Raw genomic sequence first — 17,500 nt, 5'->3', positions numbered from 1 at the left:
ACCAGACTCAATCATCCCTGACCAGACTCAATCATCCCTGACCAGACTCCATCATCCCTGACCAGACTCCATCATCCCTGACCCAACTAATCATCCCTGACCAGACTCCATCATCCCTGACCAGACTCCATCATCCCTGACCAGACTCAATCATCCCTGACCAGACTCAATCATCCCTGACCAGACTCCATCATCCCTGACCCGAGACCAGACTCCATCATCCCTGACCAGACTCCATCATCCCTGACCAGACTCCATCATCCCTGACCAGACTAATCATCCCTGACCAGACTCCATCATCCCTGACCCGACTAATCATCCCTGACCAGACTCCATCATCCCTGACCAGACTCCATCATCCCTGACCAGACTCCATCATCCCTGACCAGACTAATCATCCCTGACCAGACTCAATCATCCCTGACCAGATTCCATCATCCCTGACCAGACTAATCATCCCTGACCAGACTCCATCATCCCTGACCAGACTCAATCATCCCTGACCAGACTCAATCATCCCTGACCAGACTCAATCATCCCTGACCAGACTCCATCATCCCTGACCAGACTCCATCATCCCTGACCAGACTCCATCATCCCTGACCCGACTAATCATCCCTGACCAGACTCCATCATCCCTGACCAGACTCCATCATCCCTGACCAGACTCCATCATCCCTGACCAGACTCAATCATCCCTGACCAGACTCCATCATCCCTGACCAGACTCCATCATCCCTGACCCGACTAACCATCCCTGACCAGACTCCATCATCCCTGACCAGACTCCATCATCCCTGACCAGACTCCATCATCCCTGACCAGACTCAATCATCCCTGACCAGACTCAATCATCTCAGTCTATTGCATGCTAATGTTATTTATGTTTGGTTGAAATTGAAATATTATCTCAGACATTCTGATTTACTCTCGATACAGTCGTATTCAGATACTGCTACAGAGAGCAGAGTCCACTCCATTACAGGGACAAAAGGGAAAACATAATGGACCACAGCCTTTTGACTGTGGCTGTAGAGAGAGGTGGACACGGGGTGGAAGGGAATGTAGGACAGGTGGATAGGGGAAGGGAGAGGTGGGAAGGAAAAGGATAAGGAGGGGAGAGGAGGGGAATGAGGGTGACGGGAGGGAGGTGGAGAGGAGAATAAGGGAGGGAAGGGAAAGAAGGATGAGGCAGAGGAGAGGAGAAGTGTGGAGAGGAGAGGAGTGGAGAGGAGAGGAGTGGAGCGGAGAGGAGAGGAGAGGAGGGAGAGGAGAGGAGAGGAGAGGAGGGAGAGGAGAGGAGAGGAGAGGAGAGGAGAGGAGAGGAGAGGAGAGGAGAGGAGTGGAGAGGAGTGGAGTGGAGAGGAGAGGAGAGGTTGACTCACCGATGAAGTAGGCAAGCAGGAACACCAGGGTGACGGAGGTGAGGATGGCACTGAGAGCCGCACATTTCCAGTTGCAGTGCTTGTAGGGCTTCTTCAGGCCGAACGCCGGTCTGGAGAAGGTGTTTCTGGGTAACGGTCGAGGTGGCGGGGAGTAGACCGTGCTGGAGGTCAAAGGGTAACCCGGCGACGTTGTACAATACATTGGAGACGTCCCCCCTGGCTTAAACAGGAAGTGCCTACAGAAAGGAGACAGTCTCTCAGAGTCGCTGTTCTTCCTACCTGTTCCAGAGGACTAACTTTACATCTGTGTGTGTAGCTCTGTCCTCTCAAATGGCACCATATTGCCTCTACAGAGCAGTTCTTTAGACCAGGGCACATTGATGTCAATGGGACATTTGAACTAAAACCATGAGTTAAACACACAGACGTGAAGATAGATCATCCCAGGGAACGGCATTTTATACTATCCTTACATAACATTACATAACATTATATAGATATATATATAATAACTATCAAACCCGGGGAGTGAAGTGGAAGTCCCTTTATACTGGAACTCTTTCTGCTGTTGCCATAGCCACTCGGCGGCTAGGTTACCAAGAACGCTCGGGAAAACGCTCCGAACAGAGCGGGGGTTTTGTCCAATCGAAACCGGGGATCAATATAAAATGTAATTTACAGCGCTAGTGACCGCAGCTGGCCTCCTGTTAATTCACGACCCTGTCGTAATTCACTCTCCGTGTGTCAGAGGATCACTCCATAGGGTAGCACAGTACACTCTGTGTCCCAAATTATACCCTATTCCCATATGCAGTGCGCTACTTTAGACCCGCGGAGGGCGCCCATAGAGCTCTGGTCAGAAGTAGTACACTATAAGGCTGTCATTTGAGACGGAGACTGCTGTATAAATATATAGTCTGCTGAAGCTGAGGATAATGTATTGCATAGGAGTGTGAGCAGCCGGAGTGTATTAGTTGTGGGCACGGTTTCTTCTTGGTACGGTGCACAGTACTCTACACCCAGCGGCCTTACGACAGGTCCATCACAGTGGCGGTTTGGCATGTTTACAGGGCCAGAAGAGATGGTGACATGTTTACGGGGCCAGAAGAGATGGTGACATGTTTACAGGGCCAGAAGAGATAGTGACATGTTTACAGGGCCAGAAGAGATAGTGACATGTTTACAGGGCGTTACCAGAAGAGATGGTGACATGTTTACGGGCGTTACCAGAAGAGATAGTGACATGTTTACGGGCGTTACCAGAAGAGATAGTGACATGTTTACGGGCGTTACCAGAAGAGATAGTGACATGTTTACGGGCGTTACCAGAAGAGATAGTGACATGTTTACGGGCGTTACCAGAAGAGATAGTGACATGTTTACAGGGCGTTACCAGAAGAGATAGTGACATGTTTACGGGCGTTACCAGAAGAGATAGTGACATGTTTACAGGGCGTTACCAGAAGAGATGGTGACATGTTTACGGGCGTTACCAGAAGAGATGGTGACATGTTTACGGGGCGTTACCAGAAGAGATGGTGACATGTTTACGGGGTGTTACCAGAAGAGATGGTGACATGTTTACGGGGACAGAAGAGATGGTGACATGTTTACGGGCGTTACCAGAAGAGATAGTGACATGTTTACGGGCGTTACCAGAAGAGATAGTGACATGTTTACGGGGCCAGAAGAGATAGTGACATGTTTACAGGGCGTTACCAGAAGAGATAGTGACATGTTTACGGGGCGTTACCAGAAGAGCTAGTGACATGTTTATGGGGCGTTACCAGAAGAGCTAGTGACATGTTTACGGGGCCAGAAGAGATGGTGACATGTTTACGGGGCCAGAAGAGATGGTGACATGTTTACGGGGCCAGAAGAGATGGTGACATGTTTACGGGGTGTTACCAGAAGAGATAGTGACATGTTTACGGGGCCAGAAGAGATGGTGACATGTTTACGGGCGTTACCAGAAGAGATGGTGACATGTTTACGGGGCCAGAAGAGATGGTGACATGTTTACGGGGCCAGAAGAGATGGTGACATGTTTACGGGGCCAGAAGAGATGGTGACATGTTTACGGGGCCAGAAGAGATGGTGACATGTTTACGGGGCGTTACCAGAAGAGATGGTGACATGTTTACGGGGCCAGAAGAGATGGTGACATGTTTACGGGGCCAGAAGAGATGGTGACATGTTTACGGGGCCAGAAGAGATGGTGACATGTTTACGGGGCCAGAAGAGATGGTGACATGTTTACAGGGCGTTACCAGAAGAGATAGTGACATGTTTACGGGGCGTTACCAGAAGAGATAGTGACATGTTTACGGGGCGTTACCAGAAGAGATAGTGACATGTTTACGGGCGTTACCAGAAGAGATGGTGACATGTTTACGGGGCCAGAAGAGATGGTGACATGTTTACGGGGCCAGAAGAGATGGTGACATGTTTACGGGGTGTTACCAGAAGAGATAGTGACATGTTTACGGGGCCAGAAGAGATGGTGACATGTTTACGGGGCGTTACCAGAAGAGATGGTGACATGTTTACGGGGCCAGAAGAGATGGTGACATGTTTACGGGGCCAGAAGAGATGGTGACATGTTTACAGGGCGTTACCAGAAGAGATGGTGACATGTTTACGGGCGTTACCAGAAGAGATGGTGACATGTTTACGGGGCCAGAAGAGATGGTGACATGTTTACAGGGCGTTACCAGAAGAGATAGTGACATGTTTACGGGGCCAGAAGAGATGGTGACATGTTTACAGGGCGTTACCAGAAGAGATAGTGACATGTTTACGGGGCCAGAAGAGATGGTGACATGTTTACAGGGCGTTACCAGAAGAGATGGTGACATGTTTACGGGGCGTTACCAGAAGAGATGGTGACATGTTTACGGGGCCAGAAGAGATGGTGACATGTTTACAGGGCGTTACCAGAAGAGATAGTGACATGTTTACGGGGCCAGAAGAGATGGTGACATGTTTACGGGGCCAGAAGAGATGGTGACATGTTTACGGGCGTTACCAGAAGAGATGGTGACATGTTTACGGGGCGTTACCAGAAGAGATAGTGACATGTTTACAGGGCGTTACCAGAAGAGATGGTGACATGTTTACAGGGCGTTACCAGAAGAGATAGTGACATGTTTACAGGGCGTTACCAGAAGAGATGGTGACATGTTTACGGGCGTTACCAGAAGAGATAGTGACATGTTTACGGGGCCAGAAGAGATGGTGACATGTTTACGGGCGTTACCAGAAGAGATGGTGACATGTTTACGGGGCCAGAAGAGATGGTGACATGTTTACAAGGCGTTACCAGAAGAGATGGTGACATGTTTACGGGCGTTACCAGAAGAGATGGTGACATGTTTACATGCGTTACCAGAAGAGATGGTAACATGTTTACGGGGCGTTACCAGAAGAGATGGTAACATGTTTACGGGGAGTTACCAGAAGAGATGGTGACATGTTTACGGGGCGTTACCAGAAGAGATGGTGACATGTTTACGGGGCGTTACCAGAAGAGATGGTAACATGTTTACGGGGCGTTACCAGAAGAGATGATGTAAATGGTATTATTGTATGAATTCACTGTAACCACGTTTTAGGGAACAAACGTTCGCCAGACGTTCGCCAGACGTTCGCCAGACATTCGCCAGACATTCGCCAGACGTTCGCCAGACGTTCGCTGTTTGAAAGCAACCCGATCACATCGCGTGAAGTGTATTCGTCGCGTTAGTCACGTTAATGTCATCCTGACGTAACACGCAACGTCAGTGTCTGAGACCAAATTGAGTTAGGCGTTAAATGATTAGCAGCGGCTCTACATTCAAGGCGGTTGACGGTGACGTCACGACGTACAAAGTGCCGTGTGCAAAGCCCGATCAAGATCCAACTGTAATCGTCGTGGTGACGCAGCCAGACGGAGCACGAGATAGTGAGCGCCATGCAACATACCCGTCGTTGTACGGGGCAGCCTCCCTGCGTTCGGGACCCAGAATGTCCATCTCTATAGGGTAGTCCTGTAAAGTCTCTAGGAATGCCTGCTTTGCTACGTTTCTACACATCAGGACATGGAGACATGGAGATGAAGCAGACATGAGTGAGACGTGAACAAACATGCGTTCCATACTGAAATACAGATGCAAGACAACAAGAATGTGATCACCAAACAACAACAACCAAACAACAACCAACAACAAAAGGAGATATCCAGATAGGCAGAGTCGCAAAGACAACGTAATCAAAAACCCTTATGGAACTATTCTATTGTAGGCGTTGTTAGAACGTCTAGAGAACGTCTAGAGAATGCCTAGAATTTCTAGATAACATCTATAGAGTGTCTAGAGAACGTCTAGAGAATGCCTAGAGAACGTCTAGAGAACTTCTAGAGAACGTCTAGAGAACATCTATAGAGTGTCTAGATAACAACTAGAGAACGTCCAGATAACATCCAGAGAGCGTCTAGAGAACGTCTCCTTCCCTCCGACTCCCCCTGGGGAATCTTCATACCTGGTATTGTACGAGCCCTGCCCTTCTCTGCACGCGTCCTGTTCTTCTCTGATAAACATTAGAGTATTCTGGCTCCTTCATGGGGTCGAGGAGGTGAGAAGAAACACAATGTCAGGACTTACTGTAATATATTACTGTATTACTGTAATAATGTCAGGACTTACTGTAATATATTACTGTATTACTGTAATAATCTCCAACATACTATAACACTTCATCCCTTTATAATGTCTGTACATTTCATTCATAATACTGTGTTTTACGGACGACACCTTCCTTGCTGACATTAAAAGAGAATGGCAAGCTCAACAAATATGTGTGTTCTATTCAGAGTCACGTAACACATCCTGAAATAATGTGATTGGTTGGCTCCCTGCACCATAGAGAGTAGAACATGGTTCCATAAGGGAATACTGTAGGTATAATGCAGATGGAAGAAATGAACCATCCACATGCAACGTCACGGTGCAGGGCAGGTTGAGACTGGGGTTGAGACTGGAGCTGAGACTGGGGCTGAGACTGGGGCTGAGACAGGAGCTGAGACTGGGGCTGAGACTGGAGCTGAGACTGGGGCTGAGACTGGAGCTGAGACTGGGGCTGAGACTGGGGCTGAGACTGGGGCTGAGACTGGAGCTGAGACTGGGGTTGAGACTGGGGTTGAGAGACTGGAGCTGAGACTGGGGCTGAGACTGGGGTTGAGACTGGAGCTGAGACTGGAGCTGAGACTGGAGTTGAGACTGGAGCTGAGACTGGAGTTGAGACTGGAGCTGAGACCGGGGTTGAGACTGGAGCTGAGACTGGAGCTGAGACTGGAGCTGAGACTGGAGCTGAGACTGGGGCTGAGACTGGAGCTGAGACTGGAGTTGAGACTGGAGCTTAGACTGGAGTTGAGACTGGAGCTGAGACTGGGGGTGAGACCGGAGCTGAGACCGGAGCTGAGACTGGAGCTGAGACTGGAGCTGAGACTGGAGTTGAGCCTGTATTTGAGACTGGAGGTGAGACTGGAGCTGAGACTGGAGCTGAGACAGGAGCTGAGACTGGAGGTGAGACTGGAGCTGAGACTGGAGCTGAGACTGGAGCTGAGACTGGAGGCTGAGACTGGAGCTGAGACTGGAGCTGAGACTGGAGCTGAGACTGGAGCTGAGTCTGGGGCTGAGACAGGAGCAAGTGAAACATGTGAAACGTGTTGCTGTGTTTTTGGGCCCATGGCATGGTGCTCCAGGCCGCTAGCGAGGTCTGTTGGTTGGCATGGTGCTCCAGGCTGCGAGGGAGGTCTGTTGGTTGTCTCACAAACCCCTCGCTCCGGGGACCAGATTACATTTTTTATAAAGCGAGAGAGAGACAGAGAGAAAGAGGGAGAGGAAACCGAGAGCGAGAGAGATAGAGAGAGAAAGATAGAGAGGAGAGAGAGAGGAGAGAGAGAAGAGAGAGAGACAGAGAGAGAGAGGAAACCGAGAGCGAGAGAGAGAGAGAGAAAGAGAGAGCGAGAGATAGAGGAGCGAGAGGAGAGAGAGAGAGAGAGAGGAGAGAGAGAGAGAGAGAGAGAGAGAGAGAGGAGAGAGGAGAGAGAGAAGAGAGAGGAGAGAGAGGAGAGAGAGAGAGAGAGGAGAGAGGGAGGAGAGAGGGGAGAGGAGAGAGAGGGAGAGAGAGAGAGAGAGCGAGAGAAAGAGAGAGAGAGAGAGAGAGAGAGAGAGAGAGAAGAGAGAGCGAGAGATAGAGAGGAGAGAGAAGAGAGAGAGAGAGAGAGAGAGAGAGAGAGAGAGAGAGAGAGAGAGAGAGAGAGAGAGAGAGAGAGAGAGAGAGAGAGAGAGAGAGAGAGGAGAGAGAGAGAGAGAGAGAGAGAGAGAGAGAGAGAGAGAGAGAGAGAGAGAGAGAGAGAGAGAGAGAGAGAGAGAGAGAGAGAGAGAGATGAGAGAGGAGAGAGGAGAGAGAGAGAGAGAGATAGAGAGAGAGATGAGAGGACCATTCTAATGCTATTAAACAAGTTAAAATGACAGTCGATGTGGATATTACGAATGGTTGGATATTACTAATGGTTGGATATGGCTAATGGTTGGATATGGCTAATGGTTGGATATGGCTAATGGTTGGATATTACTAATGGTTGGATATGGCTAATGGTTGGATATGGCTAATGGTTGGATATTACTAATGGTTGGATATTACTAATGGTTGGATATGGCTAATGGTTGGATATTACTAATGGTTGGATATTACTAATGGTTGGATATGGCTAATGGTTGGATATTACTAATGGTTGGATATGGCTAATGGTTGGATATGGCTAATGGTTGGATATTACTAATGGTTGGATATTACTAATGGTTGGATATGGCTAATGGTTGGATATGGCTAATGGTTGGATATTACTAATGGTTGGATATTACTAATGGTTGGATATGGCTAATGGTTGGATATTACTAATGGTTGGATATTACTAATGGTTGGATATGGCTAATGGTTGGATATGGCTAATGGTTGGATATTACTAATGGTTGGATATTACTAATGGTTGGATATGGCTAATGGTTGGATATTACTAATGGTTGGATATTACTAATGGTTGGATATGGCTAATGGTTGGATATTACTAATGGTTGGATATGGCTAATGGTTGGATATGGCTAATGGTTGGATATGGCTAATGGTTGGATATGGCTAATGGTTGGATATGGCTAATGGTTGGATATGGCTAATGGTTGGATATGGCTAATGGTTGGATATGGCTAATGGTTGGATATGGCTAATGGTTGGATATGGCTAATGGTTGGATATTACTAATGGTTGGATATGGCTAATGGTTGGATATGGCTAATGGTTGGATATGGCTAATGGTTGGATATTGCTAATGGTTGGATATGGCTAATGGTTGGATATTACTAATGGTTGGATATGGCTAATGGTTGGATATTACTAATGGTTGGATATGGCTAATGGTTTCACTTTTATTCATGGGATTCTAACAAGTGATTGTTTTTTCTTTTCTCAGGGTTTGTCTGTATTGGTTTCTCTTTCCATCTCTCGCACTTTCTCTCCTCTCTTCCCTCTCTGACTCTTTCCCTTCCTCTCTCTATCCCTCCGTCCACCATCTGTTCAGCCTCTCCTCCAGGGAATACCTGTGTGGGATTAGTGTTGGAGCTGTACCATGTTTAATCAGTCATTACGTCACTAACTGTCTTTCCACAAACTGAAATGAATGCTCATTTTCCTGTTGACTGGTCACACTGAGCCCACCGTGAGGAGGAAGGAACAGACAGGATGGAGTCCCAAATTGCACCCTATTAGGGCTGGGACTACTGTACTGTAGCTGGCTGTACTCCATGCCAAATTAAGTCCCTAACTCTCCTGTCACTTTCGGTTTTAATTAAATATATCTACATTTGGATTTAAAATCCCCAAAATGTAAGTCTCAGCTGTATTACTCAAATTGACACCCTTCCAACCACCACTATTCCCTGTGGAGAAATATCTGTCTGGTTTACATTTGTAAACATCTAGCTGATATCCTTGTGGTTTGGGTAGAACTACCCCGTCCTTCCTGTTGGAGCAGCAAAACAGGAACACGAAGCATCACACAGCATGTTGGAGCTAAACCTGCCACCTGACTAAGAGACAGACTGACTGACTGAGAGACAGACTGACTGACTAAGAGACAGACTGACTGACTAAGAGACAGACTGACTGACTGACAGAGAGACAGACTGACTGACTAAGAGACAGACTGACTGACTGAGAGACAGACTGACTGACTGACTGACAGAGAGACAGACTGACTGACAGAGACAGACTGACTGAGAGACAGACTGACTGACTAAGAGACTGACTGACTGACTGAGAGACAGACTGACTGACTAAGAGACACACTGACTGACTGAGAGACAGACAGACTGACTGACTGACTAAGAGACAGACTGACTGACTGAGAGACAGACAGACTGACTGACTGACTGACTAAGAGTCAGACTGACTGACTGAGAGACAGACTGACTGACTGACTGACTGACTAGAGAGACTGATGGTGACTGACTGAGAGACAGACTGACTGACTGAGATTACAGACTGACTGACTAAGAGATAGACTGACTGACTGACTGACTGACTGAATGAGACAGACTGACTGACTGACTGACTGACTGACTGACTGACTGAGAGACAGACAGACTGACTGACTGACTAAGAGACAGACTGACTGACTAAGAGACAGACTGACTAACTAAGAGACAGACTGACTGACTGACTGACTGACTGACTGACTGACTGACTGACTGACTGACTGACTGAGAGACAGACTGACTGACTGACTAAGAGACAGACTGACTGAGAGACAGTGAGGAGCAGCTAAAGACTACACACCTCTTCAGAGCAACACTCGTCAGCTCTACTTCACACCATGAGGATCTCCTAGCCAGGAGGAGCTGACCAGAACAGAGCCACTCTGTTGTTTCACCACAGCTCTACTTTCTCATCTAGCCTGATTATAATTACACGGCCAGATGACACAAAATCTTGCATCCCGAAGAGCACCCTATCCCCTATATACAGAGAAAGGTGCCTTCTAGAACCTAAAATGGTTCTTCAGCTGTGTTCCGATAAGAGAACCCTTTGAAGAACCCTTTTTGGTTCCATGTAGAACCCTTTTCACAGAGGGTTCTAAATGGAACAGAAAAGTGTTCTATCTGGAACCAAAAAGGGTTCTCCTTTGGAGACAGCTGAAGAATCCCTTTGGAACCGTACATTGCACTACTTTTGACCAGGGCCCATAGGGGACGTAGCCAAAAAGAGTCTCTCTCCCTCACTGTCAGGACCATTGACTTTTGACTGGAACACTCTGACTGGATCACTCTGACTGGATCACTAATGACTGGATCACTCTGACTGGATCACTCTGACTGGATCACTCTGATTGGATCACTCTGACTGGATCACTCTGACGGATCACTAATGACTGAGACACTCTGACTGGATCACTCTGACTGGATCACTCTGATTGGATCACTCTGACGGATCACTAATGACTGGATCACTCTGACTGGATCACTCTGACTGGAACACTCTGACTGGAACACTCTGACTGGATCACTCTGACTGGAACACTCTGACTGGAACACTCTGACTGGAACACTCTGACTGGATCACTCTGACGGGATCACTCTGACTGGATCACTCTGACGGGATCACTCTGACTGGATCACTCTGACGGGATCACTCTGACTGGATCACTCTGACTGGATCACTCTGACGGGATCACTCTGACTGGATCACTCTGACTGGATCACTCTGACTGGATCACTCTGACTGGAACACTCTGACTGGATCACTCTGACTGGATCACTCTGACTGGATCACTCTGACGAGGATCACTCTGGACTGGAACACTCTGACTGGATCACTCTGACTGGAACACTCTGACACAAAATCACTCTGACTGGATCACTCTGACTGGAACACTCTGACGGGATCACTCTGACTGGATCACTCTGACTGGATCACTCTGACTGGATCACTCTGAATGGATCACTCTGACTGGAACACTCTGACAGGGATCACTCTGACTGGAACACTCTGACTGGAACACTCTGACTGGATCACTCTGACTGGAACACTCTGACGGGATCACTCTGACTGGAACACTCTGACGGGATCACTCTGACTGGATCACTCTGACTGGAACACTCTGACTGGATCACTAATGACTGGAACACTCTGACGGGATCACTCTGACTGGAACACTCTGACGGGATCACTCTGACGGGATCACTCTGACTGGATCACTCTGACGGGATCACTCTGACTGGATCACTCTGACAGGATCACTCTGACTGGAACACTCTGACGGGATCACTCTGACTGGATCACTCTGACTGGAACACTCTGACGGGATCACGCTGACTGGATCACTCTGACTGGATCACTCTGACTGGATCACTCTGACTGGATCACTCTGACTGGAACACTCTGACAGGATCACTCTGACTGGAACACTCTGACTGGAACACTCTGACTGGAACACTCTGACTGGATCACTCTGACTGGAACACTCTGACTGGAACACTCTGACTGGAACACTCTGACTGGAACACTCTGACTGGAACACTCTGACTGGAACACTCTGACTGGATCACTCTGACTGGAACACTCTGACTGGATCACTCTGACTGGAACACTCTGACGGGACCACGTTTCTCTTATTTCCCAGTGAATCCTATTCTAAAGCTAGTACAGTATGCAGCCCATACAGTCAGCCAGCCAGTCAACCAGCCAGTCAACCAGCCAGTCAGTCAGCCATCTATCCATCCAGCCCACCCGCCAGCCAGCCATCCATCCATCCCGCCTCATGAAGGGATATCCACTGTCTGGATAGTACAGGAGTCATGCCTCAGCTATATTATGGTATTATAATGGGATGGCCTCATACCTCAGTCATATTATAGTATTATAATGGAATGGCCTCATACATCAGTCATATTATGGTATTATAATGGGATGGCCTCATACCTCAGTCATATTATGGTATTATAATGGGATGGCCTCATACCTCAGTCATATTATGGTATTTTAATGGGATGGCCCAATACCTCAGTCATATTATGGTATTATAATGGGATGGCCTCATACCTCAGTCATATTATGGTATTATAATACGATGGCCTCATACCTCAGTCATATTATGGTATTATAATGGGATGGCCTCATACCTCAGTCATATTATGGTATTATAATGGGATGGCCTCATACCTCAGTCATATTATGGTATTATAATGGGATGGCCTCATACCTCAGTCATATTATGGTATTATAATGGGATGGCCTCATACCTCAGTCATATTATGGTATTATAATGGACAGCAAGCTGTAAGAGAGACCCCAACCATCAGGCCAACACGTCCACACATGATGTAATTTTTAGGGACAGGAGTGATCCATGATCACGAGACCTGACAAGGCAATCTCTAGGATCAAGTTAAAGGCTGAAGGTTCATAACTAGGGCCCAGAGAATTTCCTGACTAGGTTACATGATCAGGGAACAACTCCTGCCCCTGGTCATTCTATATCAGAGGTCTCTAACTCCTGCCCCTGGTCATTCTATATCAGAGGTCTCTAACTCCGGTCCCTGGTCATTCTATATCAGGTGTCTCCAACTCAGGTCCCTGGTCATTCTATATCAGGTGTCTCCAACTCAGGTCCCTGGTCATTCTATATCAGGGGTCTCCAACTCCTGTCCTGGTCATTCTATATCAGGGGTCTCCAACTCCTGTCCCTGGGCATTCTATAATAGGGGTCTCTAACTCCAGTCCCTGGTCATTCTATATCAGGGGTCTCCAGCTCCGGGTCCTGGAGAGCGACTAGATGTTCTGGCTGGACTAGAACTTAACCCTGGAGACTCCAGTTCTTCAGAATACAAGAGACCTTGTTGAGACTTGGAAGGGTCGGAGGTGGAATGCATCCCAAATGGCACCCTATTTTCTATATAGAGCCTTATGGGCCCTGGTCTAAAGTAGTACACTATATAGAGCCTTATGGGCCCTGGTCTAAAGTAGGACACTATATAGGGAATAGGGTGTTGTTTGGGACACAGAGGTGTAATGTTATCGTAAAGTGTAATCCCATACCTGGTCTCCAGGGGGATGTTGCTGTTAAGCAGCCAGTTGTCGTGGGCGGAGCCTGATTCCTGACCACTCCCCTGGCCCTCAGGAGGGGCGGAGCTGTCTGTGGGGGCAGGGCTGGGGTTGGAGCGGGGCGTGTACTGGCCTCTGTTCAGAGAGTTGATGGAGGCAGTATGGTGCAGGTGGTTAGGAGAGTGGGACATTGACAGGGGCAGAGGAGGAGTCCGCAGCCGAGAGGAGTGGTTCTGAAACACACCGTCTGGAGAAAAGTGGGAGAGAAGAAGAAACATGATAATGCTTTAGAAAACTTTCAGTGGGGAGACATCTGGGATGTCAGTTGACAAGCAGAAAGAGAAAACAAATGATTCGATTACAATCAACTTTATTGTACGTTCTGTTTGTTCACAGAAAATGCACCGTGTTTAAATATCCACAAAAAAAAGAGAGAGACATGGAGACGTGATTGGTTAATACAGTAGTGTATTCAGTCATTTCCTTTTAAATAGAATCTGCAGACATCTAAGACGTGTGGGGGTGAAAGGCAGTCAGATACAGAGATGTTCAGAGATAGATAGAGCTTCAGCAGTGATTAAAGAGACACATTCCAGGCGTCTGACACTCATAGAGATATTTCCCTCAGGTTGAACAAAAGCTCTGTGAAGAAGGGTTTCTACGTTTACACAAAGTGGCAAAGAGAGAGAGAAACAGAGAGAGAGAGAGACAGAGAGAGACAGAGAGAGAGAGAGACAGAGAGAGACAGAGAGAGACAGAGAGAGAAACAGAGAGACAGAGAGAGACAGAGAGAGAAACAGAGAGAGAGACAGAGAGAGACAGAGAGAGACAGAGAGAGAGAGACAGAGAGAGAAACAGCGAGAGAGACAGAGAGAGACAGAGAGAGAAACAGAGAGAGAGACAGAGAGAGAGAGAGGGAAACAGAGAGAGAGACAGAGAGAGAGAGAGAGACAGAGAGAGAAACAGAGAGAGAGACAGAGAGAGAGAGAGAGAGAGAGAGAGAGAGAGAGAGAGACAGAGAGAGAGAGACAGAGAGAGACAGAGAGAGAAACAGAGAGAGAGAGAGAGAGAGAGAGAGAGAGAAACAGAGAGAGACAGAGAGAGAGAGAGAGAGAGAGACAGAGAGAGAAACAGAGAGAGAGAGACAGAGAGAGACAGAGAGAGAGAGAGGGAAACAGAGAGAGAGACAGAGAGAGAGAGAGAGACAGAGAGAGGAGAGAGAGACAGAGAGAGAGAGAGAGAGAGAGAGAGAGACACAGAGAGAAACAGAGAGAGAGAGAGAGACAGAGAGAGAGAAACAGAGAGAGAGAGAGAGAAACAGAGAGAGAGAAACAGAGAGAGAGAGAGAGGGAAACAGAGAGAGAGAGAGGGAAACAGAGAGAGAGAGGGAAACAGAGAGAGAGAGAGAGAGACACACAGAGAGAGAGAGAGACAGAGAGAGAGAGACAGAGAGAGAGACACAGAGAGAGACAGGGATATTTATGGGCCCCCTGCCCTATTCTTTTTCCTCTCTCTGTCCTGATGGGACCTGGCTGATTAGCGATGGCTCCATTAGCAGCTCTAAGTCACACAAGCTGTTTATCAAGGAGCTGCAAAGCACCCCAGTAGCTCTACTAAATCCCCACTATTTCAACTTCATAATTTCTCCCTAATGACCTCTTCCACTGAATGTCCTGCTTTCTGCCTGCTACGGAGCACTGCGACCAGCGATGGGAGTTAAACTACCCCACTAGCCCCAGGGACAGGAGTTAAACTACCCCACTAGCCCCAGGGACAGGAGTTAAACATAGCCCCAGGGACAGGAGTTAATCTACCCCACTAGCCCCAGGGACAGGAGTTAAACTACCCCACTATCCCCAGGGACAGGAGTTAAACTACCCCACTATCCCCAGGGACAGGAGTTAAACTATCCAAGTCCTAGGATCTCTGTCAAAGTGACAGAGCTCCAGAGTTCCTCTGTGGAGATGGGAGAACCTTCCTGAAGGACAACCATCTCTGCAGCACTCCACCAATCAGGCCTTTTTGGTAGAGTGGCCAGAAGGAATGGCAATCCTCAGTAAAAGGTACATGACAGCCCACTTTGAGTTTGCCAAAAGGCACCTAAAGACTCTCAGACCATGAGAAACAAGAGTCCCTGGTCTGATGAAACCAAGATGGAACTCTTTGGCCTGAATGCCAAGTGTCACGTCTGGAGGTAACCTGGCACCATCCCTACGGTGAAGCATGGAGTTGACAGCATCATGCTGTGGGGGTGTTTTTCGGCGGCAGGGAATGGGAGACTAGTCAGGATCAAGGGAAAGATGAACAGAGCAAATTACAGAGAGATCCTTGATGAAAACGGTTTCTAAAAAACGTTTTTTTTGCTTTGTCATTAAGGGGTATTATTGTAATGGCATTACGGGGTATTGTGATGTCATTACGGGGTATTGTGATGTCATTACGGGGTATTGTGATGTCATTACGGGGTATTGTGTGTAGATCGATGAGGGAATCAATTTTTATACATTTTAGAAAAAGGCTGCAACGTAACAAAATGTGGAAAACATCAAGGGGTCTGAAAACTTTCCAAAAACACAATACATATATATATATATATATATAGATATATATATATATATGGCAATATTTCAATACACCATCTCAAACATTTCAAGCCATCATTGGTCATTATGTACCAATGATGTATTGAAATATAGCCATGTGTCAGCCAATCAGCATTCAGGGCTTGAACCACCCAGTTTATAACTTTGTATATATGATAAGTAGACTTCAGGGAACAGCCATATAACCCTTTTTACAGTGTAAAATATAAATGTGTATTTAATACACCACTATGAGTTTTCAGAACTGTTGTGATCATAAAGGACAAAACCAAAGGTCCTAAGTTGATGTTGTAGTCTATGTTGGGGCCATGTAGACCCAACACAGGGGAACCCATAACCCAAAACGTCAATACAGGTAAATGCATTTTCACCATTGACCGTCAGGGGGGCTACACACCGACCTGACGCTTTGCTGAAATGGAACTATATTGGCTTTTGATCACTATATCGGCTTTTGATTATTTTTTTACAGGTGTGCCAACTTTCACGCTTCTATACCAAATCGAACACTTTTTCAGCTTATCTCCTGATAGTATCCAGTGTTGTTAGAAGACTGATCCAGAATCCTTTCTGGCTCCACACCAACAGATACTCTCACGGCCTGCGTCCCCAATGACACCCTAGGGCTCTGGTGAAAAGTTGTATACTACATAGGGAATACGATGCCGTTTGGGACATGGCCCCCAGTATCACTCTATTTATTACCCTGTCCGCTGGTCTCATTCATCAATCAATGCCTACTTACAGCCTCTACACTATGAGAGACTGGATTCTCTCTGTTGCTGCTAGCCGTCTTCACCCACAACACTAAATTGGCAATTTACAGAACAGGGAGACTGGAATATAGACAAGGACACGTCCCAAATAACAACCTATTCCCTATCCAGTCAGTCAGACAGACAGCAAGTCAGTCAGATAGACAGCAAGTCAGTCAGACAGACAGACAGTCAGGCAGTCAGGCAGTCAGTCAGTCAGTCAGTCAGGCAGACTTTCAGGTTGAGAGTCATTTCAGATGTTTGGTTGTATGGTCCAGGGAAGTCTGATAACAAGTCAACATAAAACTGCTACAGACCTATATCTATTCTACCCTGTCTTTCTAAGGTCTTCGAAAGCCAAGTTAACAAACAGATCCCCAAGCATTTCGAATCCCACCGTACCATCTCCACTCTGGTTTCCGAGCCGGTCACGGGTGCACCTCAGCCACGCTCAAGGTACTAAACGATATCATAACCGCCATCGATAAAAGACACTACTGTGCAGCCGTCTTCATCGACCTGGCCAAGGCTTTTGACCCTGTCAATCACTGCATTCTTATCAGCAGACTCAATAGCCTTGGTTTCTCAAATGACTGCCTCGCCTGGTTCACAATCTACCTCT

General features: G+C 47.3%; 1 protein-coding gene across 1 annotated transcript in view; it reads right to left on the bottom strand.

The window, feature by feature from the left end:
* The window catches only part of tenm4 (teneurin transmembrane protein 4), a 718,236-nt gene that overhangs the window by 394,470 nt on the left and 306,266 nt on the right, over positions 1-17,500 (bottom strand). Inside the window, 4 exon segments of the mRNA XM_042296535.1 lie at positions 1,386-1,621; positions 5,349-5,450; positions 5,904-5,978; positions 13,515-13,767. Coding sequence (XP_042152469.1) covers positions 1,386-1,621; positions 5,349-5,450; positions 5,904-5,978; positions 13,515-13,767 — 666 coding nt within the window.

Source organism: Oncorhynchus tshawytscha, linkage group LG13, assembly GCF_018296145.1.
Source record: "Oncorhynchus tshawytscha isolate Ot180627B linkage group LG13, Otsh_v2.0, whole genome shotgun sequence".
NCBI classification, from domain to species: Eukaryota; Metazoa; Chordata; class Actinopteri; order Salmoniformes; family Salmonidae; genus Oncorhynchus; species Oncorhynchus tshawytscha.
Note: the sequence above shows the minus strand (reverse complement) of the source record. Positions and strands in the feature narration are given on the sequence as shown.